Source organism: Gekko japonicus, unplaced genomic scaffold (genome assembly GCF_001447785.1).
Source record: "Gekko japonicus isolate JY-2015 unplaced genomic scaffold, Gekko_japonicus_V1.1 scaffold289, whole genome shotgun sequence".
NCBI classification, from domain to species: domain Eukaryota; kingdom Metazoa; phylum Chordata; class Lepidosauria; order Squamata; family Gekkonidae; genus Gekko; species Gekko japonicus.
In genome coordinates, this window is record NW_015174282.1 from 1147423 (window position 1) to 1166152 (window position 18730).

At 40.3% G+C, this 18730-nt stretch overlaps 1 protein-coding gene across 1 annotated transcript in view; it reads left to right on the top strand.

Moving 5' to 3' along the window:
- NCOA2 (nuclear receptor coactivator 2) overlaps positions 1-18730 on the top strand; it is a 223136-nt gene that overhangs the window by 144814 nt on the left and 59592 nt on the right. The window contains 1 exon segment of the mRNA XM_015423896.1: positions 18577-18680. Coding sequence (XP_015279382.1) covers positions 18577-18680 — 104 coding nt within the window.

Below are 18730 nucleotides of genomic sequence, written 5' to 3' on the forward strand. Positions count from 1 at the left end.
GAAATGTGGTATTTTAAAACCAAACAGAAATTGGAGCAGGGCTGCAAGAGAATATTACCCCACTTTTTAAAATGTGTGGGTCTCCTGCATATTGCTGATGGAGGTACTTGTGCTCTGCAGCCTAATTTGTTTTTTGTCCTATTTTATACCTGAGGTAGCTATTCCATGTGAGACTTCTGGAGGGACTGCTGAAATACAGGAACAAATGGTCCAGCCAGCTAAGGAAGTGAGGTTATGCACAGAGTACAGAGAGTTGCAAAGATATACTCTCTTATAACTCCTAAGGTGCAAGAAACCCATCCACAGATATAACTGAAAAGAAGGAATATTGCCAGGTGCGGCTTTATGAACCTCTGTAGCACCGTAATGGGAACAGATGTTGGAAATATTGTTCCCCTTTTAGAAGTTTTTTTCCCTTTTTATTTCTATAGAAAGAGAGTCTAGTTTTCTGGAAGATGCGGTTCATCTTGGAGAGTAGGGAACTGGCCTCTTTTCTCTAGCATTTGCATGCATCTTTGAAAAAGAACCTTTATACCTATTCATCACACACTTGTGTTGTTTGTGGATTCTAGACTTTGAGGCTTGTTCTGAGCCTGCCTTGGCGGGGAGGGTGGGATACAAATCAAACCAATCAATCAATAAATGTTATATTTGCTGTAATGGCTGAATAACCTGTGCTGCCTTGGAATAGAAATCATATACTTGAGTTCACAGGCTTAAGACTTAAAAACTGTCTGCCAGTTCATTTTTTTAATATGGGAACATTTCTGGTCCCTAAATTGGGTAGTAGGCAGGGGAGGAAAGGGTTTGTACTTGAAACAGCCCCTCAGAGCTTTCCATGTGAGGCTTGCACATATATGCTTCCTTTGTCTTGCCAGGATAAGGTACTGCTTTAGCTATGGAAGTGCCAGCCGCTATAGATGCTAATGGAAAGAAACCAACTTGCAAAGATGATGCTTTCTCTTGTCTGTTTGCCTGTCTGTCCATCTCTTTTCACATTGGCCTGTCGTGCTAATTTTTCATTGGAGATTTGACGTAGTTTGAAGTAAGCGTCATAACTATGATTGAGCCTAACTATGATGAGCAGTTTGCGCTGATATCGCTGCAGTACCTTTGCGGATTTAAAGAATACAGTTAGACAGCAACATCTGCCTTCTGTGCCTCAGTTGTCACCACCCCATTCTGCCCTGCTTTGGAAGCAGAGTAATCAGGCACCGGGGAAAGTCCTGTGTTTACGGATATCAGCGCTTTCACCCCACATTTCCGGATGTCTGAACTGCCCTGGTGTAAGCTCAACCTGGTTGGGAAGTCTGGTTGCTCTGTTCTGTTTTTGCTCATTGTTTTTTTTATTCAGTCAGCAATGTGCGCATAACCATATCTTTGTGCACACCAGCAAGCTTTCAGCTGTCCTCTGAGGTGAGAAAGGGGGAGGGAAGGGCAGCCTGAGAAGCCTCCTTTGTCCTTTTTCATGCCAGTTCCTCTGCCTATAGCTTTGCAGCACACAAGGTGGGGAAGGGGTTAATTGAAAAGATGAGGTTTTTTTAGAAGGGAAGGCAGCCTCCTCCAGCTGTCAAAATGGAGTGGTGCTTCGAATAAGCGGTTATGCATATATGCAAAAGACAAATTTTTAAAAAGAAGCCACCTGACCACCCACTCCATGGCTGCCCTGCAAGAATAATCTGAACGGTCGACCATGGGGCAAGTGCGTTGTGAGGCTGCTTCAGAGTGTGCTGTCTGGTCACCCTTTCCTGCGGCAATATAAACCGTGGCAAATAGAGGCACTGCCAGATTGTGTCAAGCCTCCAGTGTAACCGCAGTCTAAGTCTTGTGTTTGCCCACAAGCAAAGGGTGCTGATTTCTGATGACACTGCCCCCCCCCCGCAGCTGTCTGCATTGCATATTATGCCATTTCTCACAATCCCACCAAACTTGAGTAACAGCTTTTTGCTGCTCGTTGGAGGATAGATCAGGAAAGGGGGATTGGCAAAGAACCCCTTTGCAAACTCCTTTCTGTTGATGTTAAGTCTGGATATGAGCCTTAGTGAAGAGTTCTAGATGCTTCTGTATTTACTGTTTTTGGAGGAGAAATTGAGATTTCCATGGATTATAAGACTGTGTTTCCTTGCTCTGTTTTGATTCAGGCCTGGAAAAAACACACATTTTCTGATCTGTACTGTGAATGCAATTTGACCTGTCACTCTGTCGTTCTTGATTTTTGTGTCGTTTTTCTGGCCTTTCTGTTACAGACTCCATTGCTTTCCTGCTAGTACAAAGTCTGCTCAACAGGATCAATGATCAGCATGTTAAATATGCAGCAGTGTACTGCTGCGTTATCAAGATGGTGATAAACAATCTAGTTCTTAATGCTCATACTACACCTTTCAGCTCTCATTTTCAAAATAGTCTTATACATCAGACTGTTAACCACTGTATTAGTTTCATATGAAATTAAATTGAAAATGAACAATAATTGCAAGAGATGGATGGCTTACACAGTTTTAAAAACCTAGTGAGACAGATCCAGGCAATTGATAAGTACTTGAAAAGCAGTTACAAGTTTTCATTTTAACTCTGATGACACATGTTCACCTTTGTATCCTTGATGTCTTGCTTCATCACCTACTATTCTCTTTACTGAAGTTAATAAATAGTAAGGGTCACACATGAACAAATTCTAAAAAGGGTTTTTTAAAGCAATCTCTGGCACCAAAACATATTGAGAATTTTTTTTATTGCATTTTGTTAATTTAGACTCCACCTTTTTCTCCACTGGGTCCAAAGCAGTTTATGTTGTATTGTCTCCTCCATTTGATCCTCTCAGCAACTCTATGAAGTTGGCTAGGCTGAGTGTGTGTGATTGGCCCAGGGCCACATTGCAAACTTCTGTGGTAGAGTGGGGATTCAAACCTGGATCTTCCAGATTCTAGTCTGGCAGGCTAACCACTACACCTCACTAGCTGTCAGAATGTTGCCTGTGTGTTGGGATAATATAAAGGTACTAAGGGAACAGGTACTGTTGTGTAATGTAACTGTTGTGTAACTTCCCGGCACACTGGTTCCTTTTCAGTCAACTCACTTCTCCCTTCCGCCACCACTTTGTCTTTGGGGCATTCTGCTCTTTTCCATGGCAGTATGTAATGAACGTCTAGGGATAATCTGTTGTTGTGTAGTATCATTCCTTTTTAGGGATCCTTTATGAGCTTTGGGCCAGCAAGAGATACCATCATATGGTCATGACAAGCAGCTGAGGATGATTCTTTGTGTTTAAAGGAAAAAGTAATCATAAATCATGGGCACCCATATAACAGTTGCTAATGTATTTATTGTGCATCTCTTAAACAGCTTTTCTTTCCCCCTCTTATGGAACCTGTTGAGATCTGTTTGACACCAAATTATAGTGAACAACCCCTGAGCTACGCATCCATAACTCTGAATTATATTAATACTAGGAAAAAGGCCCGTTGTGGAAATAAATACAACGACCTCTAGAAAGAGGTTCTGGGCAGGTGCCCCGGCCTTGGACACTCAGTGTCAATTTGCTGTGGCGACCTCAGCAGGGTATAGTGACACTGAGTCCACAATTTTCTCCAGAGGAACTGATCTCTGCTACCTAAAGAACAGTTGTAATTTTGAGTCATCTCCAGCCCTCACCTGGCGATTGGCAACGATGGTTCCCCAGAAGGGAATAGTTGATTTGGAGGGTGGAGTCTATGGCTTTGTACCTGTCCGAGGTCCCACGCCTTTTGAAACCTCACCCTCTCCAGGCTCCATCCCTCACATCTCCAGGAATTTCCCTCCTGGAGTTGGCAACCCTATCTCCTTCCCAGCCAACTATCAACCTACCTTTATTTCCCCCTCACTCTTCAGCTTTCCACCCCCCACACACCTGCAGCCTCTCCCGTGCTCTGAAGCCCTGACTGCTACGTCACATTGGCTGTCATACGGGGGCCACCTCAGCAGCATATAAGGATACAGAGCCCACCATTTTCTCCAGGGGAACTGATCTCTGCCGTCTGGAAAGCAGTTGTAATTCTGAGGGATCTCCAGCCCTCACCTGAAGATTGGACACTTTTTACCTCAGAAAAGAAAACTGTTTAGAATGTTAGAGGCAAAAGCCAATCAAGTCGCATATGCAAACGACCTCTGTGTTCCGAGGCAAAGGCCAATGAGGCTGCATATGCAGATAACCTCTGTGTTCTGACTGGCTATGGGGGGGGGAGGAACAGCAAAATGTTTAGAATGTTGGAGGCAGGACTCAGCCAGTGGATAGGGAGACCCTCTGAATGACAGATCAGAGAGCGAACTGATTTTGGAGCGTGTGAAATGTTCTAGAGAAGTGCCACCACCATTCGGCTTTTATTTATAAGGGAGATTTCAGCTGCTTTGCTTGGGACCACCTTTATGCTACTATTAAGATATTAGATTGCTGTCCAGTCTAAAAAATGCAATATAGCAAGGTCTGCATGTTTACTTTCAAAGAAAAGGGCCGGCATGTAGAAAATCCATAACAGTATGACTTAGCAGTACAAGTCTTTCTTGGAACTAGACATGTGAACCTTTCCTATTTAAAGACATTCCTGGAACTTCCAGGAGCATTTGTGTGACTTAAAAATGTAATACAAGAACTGTCCTTATGCTACCAATCTTCCTTTCTTATGGAAGTTAGAGAACTTAAGTCTGCTTTAATTATGTACTGTTGAATTAAATGCTTAATATGCATATGTAAAAATATATGCAAATTGTTTAATGGATAGTTATTGCTTTAAAGAAACCATTTCAAGATTCCAGTGTTGCATTTATACACATACACACACACACACACATACATACATTATTTTTTCTTTCTTTTAATAATGATTTCAAACTGCTTTTGAAATATAGGGGGGGGGTTGTATGTTTTTTTATCTTACAGGATGATTGTGTTAGTTCTGAACTATGTACACTGCTGGGAAGCAATGCAGTTGATCAGTGCACAGACACATAAAGGGTGTCTTCATTTGAGTGAGTGAGCAGATAGGTATTAAAAAGGTGTTTGAGGGCGCGATCACACGCACAGTTAGACCCACCATAGGTGCAAATGCCAGGTGGATTTAAAGGGCACGATCAGACACAAACTTCTGGGAAGCACCCCGCACCCGTCAGCAACATGTTTTGCTCTGCCGCAGGAGCGGAGTAAAAAGACACGGGGGAATATCCGGTAGTAAATGGATTGTGATTGGCCACGGATGGAGTTTCCCATGTCCGATCGCTCCAGCATGCTCTCATGGCATCGGGATGGTCTGATCAGGCCATCCCGACTCTGTGCCGTTTCCCCCTCCCCTTCTCAGTATGCGCATCATTGCAAACTCCATAGGGAGCTCTCAGTGCGGAGATGCAATTCATCGATTCCTTGTTTAAGCACATCAGAAACAAACAGCAAAAAAAAAAACCCAGCTCACCCGTGGTTGTGTCTGATCACGCACTGTCAGGCTGTGTCCGCAGCTTCCAAGGACTGTGTGATCACACAACTGTGGGTCAAATTCCTCCAGAGGAAATAGCCTCGCTTCCCCCCCCCTGCTTTATTTCGCGTGTGTGTTTAGGACTAGGTATCCAATTTGATTGAATGTACAACTCTGTTGCCTCAAGAGTTACCAGTTTACTGAGTTTGACCTCTGTTTCAGTGTAAAATGTCAGTTTTTCTTCTGGCAATGGTAAAATTAAAATTTTAGTTATTAATAAGCAATCCCAGCAAGTATGAAATTGTGTGTGCTTTCTTGTGAGATAGTTTAAACATTAGTTGGAATTACATTTGGAATTTAGGTTTCACATCACATTCTTTAGATTTTTAAGAACTTTTGATTATGTTAAGTTGAAGTTGTTTCAATTAGTGCAAAAATATCTAGGTACCCAGAAGGTTGCTTACCACATGTTAATCCTTTATTTATTTATTTAAATTTATATTCTGCCCTCCCCGCCTGGGCAGGCTCAGGGCACAGGTTCAGAACCCAGCTCATGCTTATACATTCTAATGGGGACTTGCCTTTAAAAAAAACACTGCAGAGATGGCGTTGGGGAGGGGGGCTTGCCTCCTGAAGCATTTTTTCCACTGGAACTAGTGATGGAGAGATCCTGTTCGTCCCTTCCTCTGACTTTGTGTGCCCTGAGGTGGACACATGGTGCCAGAGGAAGGGGCAAACAGCCCCCCCCCCGCAGCAGTTCTAGTGCCAAAATTGTGTGAGAGGAAAGCCAAAAGACCCTCCCTCCCCTGTGCCCTGTTTGCAGCCAAACAGAGAAATGGAAAACTCTTATTTATTTATTTATTTATTTATTTATCATTCAATTTATTACCCCGCTCGAACCCCCGCTAAGGGGTCTCTGAGCGGCTTACACTTTTTGATTCTCATACCTAATCTATGGCCACAGAACACAGGGTGGGGGGCAGTCCCTATCAGCACCCAGTGGAAGTACCGGACAGTCTTCGGGTCGGCGTTCCTCGGCTCGATGTCTTTCGGCTGTCTTCTGGCTCCATTTTGGCGGTCACTCCTGCGGTGAGTCAGCTGGGCCCCTCCGATGTGCAGCGCGCTCCGGCGCGGCTGCAGCTCTGTCCTTCTGGCTCCGCCGCGCCTGCGCCGTCCGCTTTTCCCCACGTCGTCCGACTCCGCCTCTCCGCCGCCGTCTGCTTCCGTCGTTCAAGCTGTACCGGGACGCCAGATTTTTGACTTGGCAACCCTAGGTGGAGCTTTGCTCCTGAATGCCACTTGCTCCCACCCCAGCTATGGATTTTAGTTACCACTGTTGCAGGGAAGAAGAAAAGGATCAGGAGACTACTGGCAAGTAAAGCTGTTGAAAATCAGCAGCACTGCAGTTCCACTGGGCCCCCCAGAAATTTTGTACCCCAAGTGCTGCTTGATGACCCTGCTAATTGCTGGTATTACTTGATCTCATATGAATGGGGGATGGGTCAGTAACCCCTTCTCAATTTACACTGCTGACCTAGGTATTCTTTGTTCTACATGTAGTTAATTTTGAGCCGTAGTTCATAGTGCCTCTGACAGTGCATCCCTGTTGTACAGTGCACAGCACTTGAAGACAGTGCCTGTGAGACCTTCCTTTCACTGACTGACAAAAAAATGCCATGCACGCGTTTCAGTCTGACTCACTTGTGTTTATTTCTGTTGGCTTTCTGGCATTTGGTATTGTTGCTCTCCTTTTTGTTCTTCCTGAAGTTTCTATGCTGTTCATAAAGAGGAATAGCTGTTCATACTGTGAAGCTGAAGCAAAAGGGACATAATCTTAACAACGCAGAGCTTCTGTCAACGATTTGAGCATCAGGAGTCACAGTGATTAAAAGAGTCCTTTCATTTGATGGCATGCTGTTCATTTTCAAAGCAATTCAGGCATTGTTGTCAAAGGTAAAGTGATAAAAGGACCCTATGGAATTGGAGGAAGGAAAGTTTTTTATTCAGTTTATTTTCTGTTTTGTGCCTAAATAATTTTTGCTATTCAGGTGGTAACTGAAACTAAAAAATACTACTTTATCTGTTTGAACTAGAAAATATAGTTATGGATTCATATATATAAATATCTATATAGATATAGGGGGGTGTAGATGAGAAATGTCGCTTAAGGAACTAAAGAAGCAGAGATTTCTGGTGTGGAGACAGAGCTTTCAAATCTAACTAATAAGTCAAGTGACATTATATGAAGATGGCATATTTAAGATGTGTCACATCTCAGTTGCACACATTTTACATTAGAAAAGAGTAAAAGTCCCGTAGCACCTGAAAAACTAACAAAATTTGTGTCAGCGTATGAGCTTTTGTGAGTCAGTGCTCATTTCTTCAGGTATCTGAATTTTGTTAGTCTTTAAGGTGCTACTGGACTCTTGTTCTTTTCTACACCTACAAACAGACTAACACAGCTACCCATCTTGATCTATATTTTACATTGTATTTGTACATGAAGAAATTACACCCATGTAGCAATCAGTGCCATCTGGAGTCCTTTGAATTCAGTGAGTTTGGGAGGCTTGGAATGGCACTGAATGTGTTATGTCCAGAGCCTGATCAGTATCCATCTCCAACCCCATCTATGTGTGATAAAGACATTGAGAAAGGAGACTATAATTCTGTGATACATTTTGGGTGGTGAAGTATCAGTCAAACAGTTAACATGGTCACCTATCTAGAGTGAGGTAAATGTAATATATACATCCGAAAAATGGTCTGATCATTTACTTCATACACTTAGATGTGGCATTATGTAAATTAATCATAAAACCATACATCCTCATTGGAGGCAAAGAAAGAAAAGATATCTTTTTAAAAAATTCCTGTCTACCCAAGTACAATAAAGTGTGCTAAACTACAGTGATATTATAGTGAATTATTATCTTGGCTTTAGTTGAGGAAAAACAGTATATTTTTAATTACTCTTGGAATTGAATTTATCAAGCCAAGTCCTTAAAAATTAATATCTTGGAGCTGTGGTTCAGGCCAGGCTTAATGTGGCCTTCCTATAACCTATGATTTACAGATGGGGAACCAGCATTTTGAATTGACGTTCTTTCCTCTTCCTTTTCCTCCTCACTTGTGTGAATCCCTCCCCTTGTTGGCTTTAACCATGGTTGAGCATTATATCTGATTTCAGTCAGGATTCCCAAATTCAGAATCAGAGTTGAAGGATAGATGTACATTCATTTCAAAAATTGTTAAAAAATTAACAGGAAAAACCCAATTTTTCATTTGTTTTGAAAGATAAACAAATGGAATTAAAGTAATGAATCCTATATATTTCCACTGGTTTCAGCTAAAACCTTATTTCCATCTGTGACTTTTTATGTTCCCTCCAATTTGAATGACATTTTCAGTGCAGTTCTTGTACCCTTTCAGTAAACAAACATGTCCTGCCAACTTTCAGACAAATAGTTCTACTCTTTTAGGCAATCAAGTTAAAGACTTGTGAATATTAAATTTAAATGGGTGCTGCAGCATCTGGAGTGCAACTTATCAAATCACCATGAAATGTGGGGGAGACCTTTATACTGCTAAAGGAGTTTTCATGTAAACTGGAACAATCTAGTCATCTAAACAAAATCTTTTCTTTCTGGTTTATGTTTTGCTTAAATGCCACTAAACTGGGATTCATTCTCATGTTTGTCTATTCATTTGGCAGGGGACATCCTTTCGTTGAAGGATTCAATTCCTAAAGTGTTCGAGTTATATGTAAACATAAATTACAGTTGGAAAATAAAACCCATTGATAGGACAGTGAATGGCATTTTAGAAACAAACTGACCAAATTGCATGTCCTAGTCAAGAGTGGATTTGCAAACCCTAGTTTGACATGAATACTAATGGTGAATGAAGTAGTGGCACCTTTAAGTTCTATTCAAGGTATGAGCTTTTGTGTGTACACACACTTTAGGGTTCCCATTCCCCAGGTGGGGGATCCCCCACTTTTTGGGTCTTCTGCCCACTGCCATCCAGCTGGCTGGTGGGGGAAACCCCACCCCAAACAATGACATCCCCAACGTGACAACATCACGCAGAAATGACATCATCACATCGGGGACATCACATGGTGATGCATTGGTTTTTGAGCATAATTTTTGAGGATAATTTTACCACAGTTTTGCCCTCAAACCAGAGCATCGCTGCACAATACCCCCAATGTGATGATGTCACTTCTGTGTGACATCATTGCATAGAAGACGTTACTGTGCGATGTAGCTGTTTGGAGGCAGAGCATTACCCCACTCCTAGAAGGCTCCCTTCCACCCCCCGCTGGTGGGTTGTTGAGACCTAACAACCCTTCCTCAGATACGTTGAAATGGAAGTTAACAGTCTGTACATATAGGCAGACAGTGAACAGCAAATTAGTATACAACATAATGATGTTTTGACAGATGCAAAAACCAAACAGAAATAACAAGCTAACTTTATATATTTGGATTTAATTATGGGGGAAAGAACAGTGAAATTGAGCAAACGTCAGAGGACGGCGGAAGACAGGAAGGCCTGGCGTGATCTGGTCCATGGGGTCATCTCTCTTCACGCGGCGAGTCACCGGAGGCTTCCCGGGGTTGTGCGGGGCCGCGTTCTTCCCTCTTCCGGTCTTTGTTCGCTTGGAACAGCAACACAGTGAAGCAAATAAATATGTCAAAATAGGAGACTAATGTGTAAATGTATCCTTCTTAATTACAGAATGCTAGGAGTTAAAGGTGTCACTCAACTCAAACTTTGTTCTACTGCTTCATACCCACATGGCTGCCCACCTGAATGAATGAATGAATGTTTTTACATGAAGGACATCTAACCAAGATGTTCTGCATCCTTTTTATTTGCAATGTCTGAATATACACTGGGTTTATAAAGATTATTCTTCAGAAATAATAATGCGATTACAACACATTACTCCTCTATTTGCCCTGGGTACTATAAGCTTAATATGGCTCCTGTTGATTTAAAAGTTTTGTCTGCGATCTCGAGGGAGAAAGAGGTCAGTCTAGAATCACAGCCGCTTTTAAAGCATTCTACAAGTGAAAGAACATTGGCTTCAAGGATAATGTTCATGCCTTTGTCAGCCTTTGGAAATCTGCTACTTCAGTCTGTTTATATAATACCAAATTGATACAATCAAACCACTGGGGTAAAAGTGAAACTGAAGTCCACTTTCTGTTCTCTGCAAATGGGGAAAGAGGAGGAGAGGAGGAATAGAAATGTGATACCACTGGTACTTCAGGATTGGCTAACATAGCTTTCGCTCTCAATGGATTATGAGACGCTCTCATTTGCTGACAAGAGGGCTGTGTGTCAGGAAGGGAGTCAAGCAAACCTTCACTCTAAAGGCTCTCTCAGTGAGTAAACAGGCTGGGAAATAGTGCAGCTGTGCTTTTTAAATATGCACTGCAGGAGATTTCAGCAAGCTGATGATATATCGTGCATTAATGTTGAAAAGATAAACACATTTGGAGAGTACAGGAAGGGCCTTGTGTTTTTATGTTGGCAGAATGTTTCCTAATGAATAAGAATGTGCTGCTGGCTTCACAAAGCCATATGGCAGCTTTTCTAATTTTAGTTCAGTGTAGATGCATAATTCCCCCTTGTTTTACCTCCTAAAACCTTTTCTGTGATGATACACATCTTTTCCTGTAATACCTTCATTTTTAGCAATGAATGTGCCTGTTGTCTAATGGTTGTCCCTTTAGTTTTCACATATGATGTGAGATGTAGTTGGGACCTCTCCTTATAACTGTTTTTCTAAATAAAAAGAAAGCATACCTAGGGATGGCATTGCCTGTCTACTGATTCTTAAATTTAGTTATAGCTAATAATTTGATATGTTTTGAAAAGCTCACAAATTCTTATAAGAAGGATAAGACACCTTGCTGTCAAGTGGAATAGTAGTACTCGCTTAAGCAATAGTGCACAAGGCTACCAGAGTTTCATAGAATCAGAGTCCAGGATTTTAATGTTATGATTAATGAAACTAAGATATGTTCTTATGCTTTAACTGCTGACTCTGTATTCTTTTTAATTTTTCACTATACTGGTCAAGCTTGTGATTTGTTTTTGCCATTTGCTGTTTATTGCTGAGAACCAGTGCTTTTTGTACTTTAAAAAAAGTGTCAGTACTCATATATAATAAGGTTGCACTGGTTTCCATCAGTTCATCCCTCCCTCTGCAGATCATCAAAGAGCTCAGTAGACCTCAGCACAAGCAGGGAATCGCTGCTGCCCCCTCTTAAGAAATGAGTCCTTAATTTCTCTTAATGGTGTGGCTGAATACAAGCCATTATCTGGTAATCCTTATAACAACCCTGGACAGTAGATCATTTTTATTACCTCCAGGCTGTACACAGTGGTCTGAAGACTGAGAAGCTCTGGTTTGCCTAATCTAAGGCTACCTGTGAATTCTAAGCAGTGAGTGGTGAGGGTGGATCTTAGGGACATTCTGATTTTATTTCTACTCGCCTTTCCAAATGAGCACTAAGCTCTTCTGCTGTTGATTTGGTGGACCCCCAAAAAATGTACCTCCAGCATCTCTTGTGTTAGGTCTCTTAAATGAACTGCGCAGCTGATCTTTACTTTCTACTTCCTACTGTTTGTTGGATGATCACATTTCTAAAGATTTCTAAAAGTGGTCCATTCTGTTATATTTCTTATTTATCTTCCAACTATATTAGTTTTTACTCCACAATAGCAGGGTGTTTTATTTACTTGAGTTATGACTCATATTTCTTGCTGAGGCTCAGAGGCGGATTACAGAATAAAAGGAATGTGCTCATACAGTTTAAGACACCTAATGGACAATCCAGTGGTACAGAATTAAAAGACACCATGAACAACAAACTGCTTAAGGCAAGGAGTACTATAGGCACAGTACCTTCTACAAAGCTAGAAGACAATTCAGTAGAAGCAGGATCATACCTAGAGTCATCACTGCAGTAGACTGCAATACTATTCCATTATAAAGATGCTCTCCTGGACTGTTCCATTCTGCTACAGTTCTAGTCCTTTTGTTAAAAAATGCCCTCTGAAAATACGTTGTTGAAGGCTTTCACGGCCAGAGTTCATTAGTTGCTGTAGATTTTCCGGGATGTGTGGCTGTGGTCTTCACATTGTAGAACCTGACTTTTTTTACCAGTAACTGTGACTGGCATCCTCAGAGGTATAAACACAGAAAGATGGAATACTCTCTGTGTCAAGGTGAGAAGAAAATGGTAGGCAGTAAATTTATATCTACTCCAGAAGGTAGGTAGGGCTGAATCATTGTCTTGTAGGAGTTCCCCAGGCTATGGACATGCTAATGGAGGAGCTTTCCTGAGGAGGTTCTTTTGTTTCCTGAGGAAGTTTCCTGCTTCCTGAGGAGGTTTGTTGAAATTCTAATCTTATCTGTAGTGGATTGTTGTCAGATAACAAAATGCTTGTATGGGCGTGAAAGTTTCTTAATAAACTTGGCCAATTTAAAATGTATTTGGAAATATAAAATAAGGGATATTAAGGCCCTCACAAGCTATATTGGTCTTTGTAAAATGGGGTGATTTGGCCATATCTTAAACATGCTACCCTAACCAGCTGATTGCATAAATATCAGACTGTTATACAAATCAACACAAAATACTGAACAATAAAAAGGTCTGTCAAGTATATCTTCAAAACTCTATCGTCTTCAGGTGAAAGAGTTTAATTCAAATGGCTCTTCCTTTTATCTTTATAGTTTCAAATAATACCCTCTTAAATGGAGAGAGAGAGGATGTAGAACAGGTGTAGTGGCTCTGAAGTTTTGCTATAGTCTATTCTGTTTATTGGGAACTTATAGCACTTGGGTTTCTAGATGCTGGTGAACTAGCCAAAATAATTTATTGCCTACTTTGCCAGGTGAAATATGTAGGGATGCCAGGTCTGGTTTGGAAAATACCTGGAGACTTTGGGGGTGGTTCCTGGAGAGGGTGGGGTTTGGGGAGGGGAGGGGCCTCAGCATGGTACAATTCCATAGAGTCCACTCTTCAAAGCAGCCATTTTTTCCAGGGGAACTGATCTATGTCAACTGGAGAGCAGTTGTAAAAGTGGGAGCTCTCCAGGCCCCACCTGGGGGCTGGCAACCTTAGAAATATGCCATATGACTTCTCAGAAAATAGAAAGGAGTTTGTTAAAATAAATTGCAAACACATATGAGTTAATATTTTCCTTTCTTGTCTCCCTGTATGTACAAGTAGTTTTGACTCCTTGTTTTACTTATGTTTAATTCTCACATATCTTGTTAGTTTAACAATACATTTTGATTGGATTAGAAAAGCAGCGCATTAATTCATGTGAAAAAAATAAAAGAAAAAATCTAGTTTTGTTTCAGGAGGGGAGTCATTTTGATCTGCAATAGAAGAGCTAGATTCAAGTTCAGTAGCACCTTAGAGACTAAACAATCTTATTGGTCTCTAGGGTACTACTGGAGTAAAATCTAGCTATTATAGGTTTGATGTCAAAGGCAAGAGGATCTGGCTAAAAGTGCACAATTACAAAAATGCATAGCTCCTCTAAAGAATTGCTTCAAAAATCCAGGTCTTTTCTCACATAAAAATTATGATGCATTCAACATTTGTACATAAAAATTATGGGGCATTCAACATTTGTACAAGGAAATGGTGATAAAGCTAATACCCAGCTTGACTACAATATACTAATCAATATGGAGATGAAACAGGGGTGGTTAGAAAGAAGGAAAGCTTGCTGAAATCTTGATAGTCAGCTAGTGTATCCCCTTCTGGATAGTGAAAGCATAGATGATATATGTGTGGTCTTAATAGACTTTCCCAGAATGAAGACCAGCAGAGTCTGCAAATAGCCTTTTTAAACCTGCTATATTTTTGCAGGCTAAGACGGATGCTTTTGAGATGACTACACTGGCGCTATGTGCTACAAACATGTTTCTATGTCTCTGTGTTGATTTTTTAACCAAATTGGCATGATTTGCTGTATCAAACAGCTCTCTGGAGACATAGCATATAAGTTTTATAAACAATACTAGACAAATATAGCATGAAGAAAATATAAAATAACTATCAATTTGCATATTTTAATGATCTTCAAAAAGTTGAATGCTTAATGATCTCTGAAAGTTTAAATCATGAAATGTTGGGTCACCTTCTAGTAATATAGAATCACTCTAGCTGAAATTGTGTTTGTGGTTACACACTGTTAGTTGTCTTTAAATTGTATTATTTAATTGTTTTAATATTGTCACATATTTATTAATGTATGTTTCCATCCACATGATGTGATCCGCTCTGAGCCCATTCACAGGGAGAGCGGAATATAAATATAAATTAATTAATTTCAGTATTACTGCTGCTGATAATTTAACAGAATACCTTCTACATAGGGTTCTTCTGTAGAAAAGGGCTGATACTTCTGTTAGGGAAAACTTGTGTGCAAATTTCAGAATGGGAGAGCCTTGGTAACCTTGTTAAACATCTTTAATATGTGGTGCCAGTATGTGCGGGTGGGGAGGAGTCCTGTACCATCTTGAAGATGAAGAAATTTATTGTGGCATACACTTTGGCTGCATGGCTGTTACGCATAAATCTTAAACCGTAATAAAATTGTTAATCCCTGAGATGCCACAAAGCTTCCACTTCCAGATGTATACAGACACTATACTTTAAAATAAAAGCTGAGAAAACGAACCTTAGTGTAGCATTTTCTCTGATAACACATTACAAAGGATGTGATCCATATTGGTAGCTGAACAAATGGTTTAAAATCAGTGGGGTTAAATAACAGAGTTGCGTTTCAAATTCTTTGCTTTTAGTATGTTTTTAAGATGTGCCTGTTGACAAAAGATTAGCAGTAAGGATGTGCTCAGATCATAATTTCCGATTTATTTTTGTGGCTTAAAGCAGTGTAACCTGGATGTACCTGTTGACTTTTTCTTCCCTTTACCGTGGAAGCACTAGTTCTGCTGCAAGTTGAAGTTTTGTACCTGATTACTTTTAGTTCTAGCAGAAGCCAGTGCTATGGTGATAAGAGAACATAAGAGAAGCCAATGTTGGATCAGATCAATGGCCCATCCAGTCCAACACTCTGTCACACAGTGGCCAAAAATACCAGGTGCCATCAGGAGGTCCAGCAGTGGGGCCAGGACACTAGAAGCCCTCCCACTGTCCCCCCCCCCCACAGTGCATCACTTGCCCCAGACTGAGAGTTCCTATCTATACCTTGTGGCTAATAGCCACTGAAGGACCTCTGCTCCATGGACCTCATGGTGAAGCCTCCCCATGAACAGAATTATCCTCCTGGTTCACAGTTATTTAAGTTCACAGTTATTTAAGACCTGGGTATGTCCTTAAGCTGGCAGGAAGATCAGGAGAGAGAGAGAGAGAGATGCTCTGTACTTAGAAGCCTTCTCTTCCCTCTTTTATTTATCTCTGTTGCATTTTCTTTTTTGTATTGCAAGCTGTTTTGGGTGTATACTGGGGAGAAAAACATGATACAAATAATAAATATACATAAATAAGTGTGAATATAAAGGTAATGATAAAATGGTTTCCTATACTGTTTTTCACAAATTGCCATGAGTTGCTCTTGTATATGACTAGGAAGCACAGGAAACCAGATTAAAGTATTTTGGTAAACAGTGAAGAAATAAGCAGAAAACATGTCTGTTTCATGACCACTTCTTAGACTGGGGAATTCTGGACAAAACTAGTGATATTATGACAGTTTGACAGAATTTCATTTGAGAGATTCCGTACAAAACTTCAAATATTCTGACTGCTTCTGATAAGTATACTCAGTCATAAGTATTTTCTCATTACTGGGAAAATGGGCAAAAACTTAAAGCTCTATAAAGAATTTTGTGTACTGAAATGTGCTATAAAGATTATTGATATCTAATGTTGAAAACTATGTCAAACCCCTGGAATGTGTCAGGTTCCCTCTGTTATATTATGTTTCCAGAGTTTGTTATATCTTTAGGCTCTGCCTTCTACAGAGGAAAAGCTACTATAAATTCTTCTGCCCACGAATTCTGTCTTTGTTCATACATGCATGCAAAGTATTCACCTTTGCAGAGTTGGAATGAAACAACAGGATCCCCCTTTATGTAGATAATCTCCTGTATGAAGAGGGTGCCTATAGGCACATACCTCTTAATATGGGACTCCATATCTTCTTCCTTCTCAAAAAGAACAAGAGTTACTGAATCTTACTGGGGGTGGGGGAGACTTGCAGGGCATCTAGTTGTTTTAGATTTAAAGATGGGTGCCCCACACAGAGTAACTTAACTTTAAATTTGTTTTGTAGTAAAGTGGGAAGATTTTGAGTTGTACATTCAGCTCTCTTTTGTTATCACGAACATGGCCTAGTTGATGGAAACTGTTAAAGGTCATGGTAATTACTCAATACACTTTTAGTTTCATAACTGATGCTTTACATTTCCTAAGCAGCTGCATGTTATAGAAGTGTGAGTATGCTAGATTTCAGTAATTATCAACAGTGTGGGATTTCTGGTTGTCCGCAGATGTAGGAAGTGTAAATTGTTGATGCAACTAACAGTCTTAAATAAGCTTTGATTTGTCAGTTATTCCTAAAATGGCATGTGGGATCTCACATTTATTTTAAACAACAGTAGTTTGCTTTTCATAGAAAAGAACCTATTTTTAAATGTCTTTATTTAGCTGTTATCAAAATGGCAATAAAGAAGCCTTTTATAATCTCAGTGTACACATGCTAACATTCAGTTTGAAATCTAAGACTTCTGAAGTGAAACTGTGTAAGAACTTTCTATAAGGGTTCTTCATTCTGTGGTTCACAAACCTGTCATCTTCAACCCATGTTGATCCTTTGCCTGTCCCATCATGGTAGAAAAGAACAATAGTGGACATAAGCACAGTCTGTACAACCCAAGGTACTATATTAGAGCACAGCTGTCTACTATCCCATAATAGTTGTTTGCATTAGGAATATTTCCTTCTAAATTCATGTTGTTGGGTAGTAAGCATTTTATTTTATCCATTATTTATTAAAGCATTTATATCCCCCCCCTTCCCATTGTGTCATTGGTACTCATAATGTTGGACTAGGTTGGCCTTTTTTTTTTCAATACTGTATAATTGAGAATGCTGAAAAAACTTTTTGCAATTTTATAAAGTCTAAAAAGTTATATAAATCTTCTTAATAGTGTTTATATCACAGGGTTTGCTTGTACCTTTATGTGTGGCAAGTATTCAGTTCTGAGATAAATACAGACACACACTTTATTTATAAATCAGGAATATTGTTCTGCTTTTGACCGTATCTTTTGGTGTGTATATATGTCTAAGCCTGTAACTCAGATTTCCAGCTTATTTCCTTTCCTTATTTCCTTTCACTCAAAGTGTACTGATCCAGGAAATATATTTCCAAGAATGAGGAATCCATGAGAAGTCATTAATACATGGAAAAAACGTACAAATGTTTCCACAATTTACATACTTTAAAAAATCATTCTTGTAAGCCACTTCTTTATGAATGTTCTGTATTTTTGTTGAATATCCACTAGTTATGCTGTCTTTTAAAAACCCTAAAATCTCAGAATTGAACCGTGGAAGGCTAAAAATCTGTGCCAGCTTTAAAACTGGGCTTCAAATTCTAGTGCAGACGAAACCTAGGCTTGTGTAAGGGATTTGTGCTCAAAAAATAATGGGGAGAGATGGAGCATGGAATTTCATGCAGCCTACTTATTTTCTCTTACCTTGGTTAATGAACTGGGAATACGTCTGTATTTAAGTCCAGTAACACTTTAAAGACCAACAAGATTTCCAGGGTTTAAGCGTTTGAGAATCAAAGCTCGCTTCATCAGATACGATGATGAAGAGAGCTTTGACTCTTGAAAGCTTGTACTTCGGTGCTGCCATTTAAGGTGTGCTACCGGACTCGAATCCAACTCTTCTACTGCAGACCAGCACAACTGCCTGCCTGGCATTATGTCTGTACAGCTCTGACCATAGGGGCTGGTTCCATCTCTCTTGCTGTACATTAGTCGCAAGCATAATCTAAAAGTTCTCTGCTGTGTTCTTTAATTCTTAGTGTGGTGTATTTTCCTTGTGTTTCTGTACAGAAAAGGCAGCAGCAGCCAATGAAGATGAAGTGCAGAAGGCTGATGTGTCATCTACAGGCCAGAGTGTCATTGACAAGGATGCCCTTGGACCAATGATGCTGGAGGTGAAGTGCTGAAGATCTTCTGTATATATGGTTAATTATACTACCGAGAT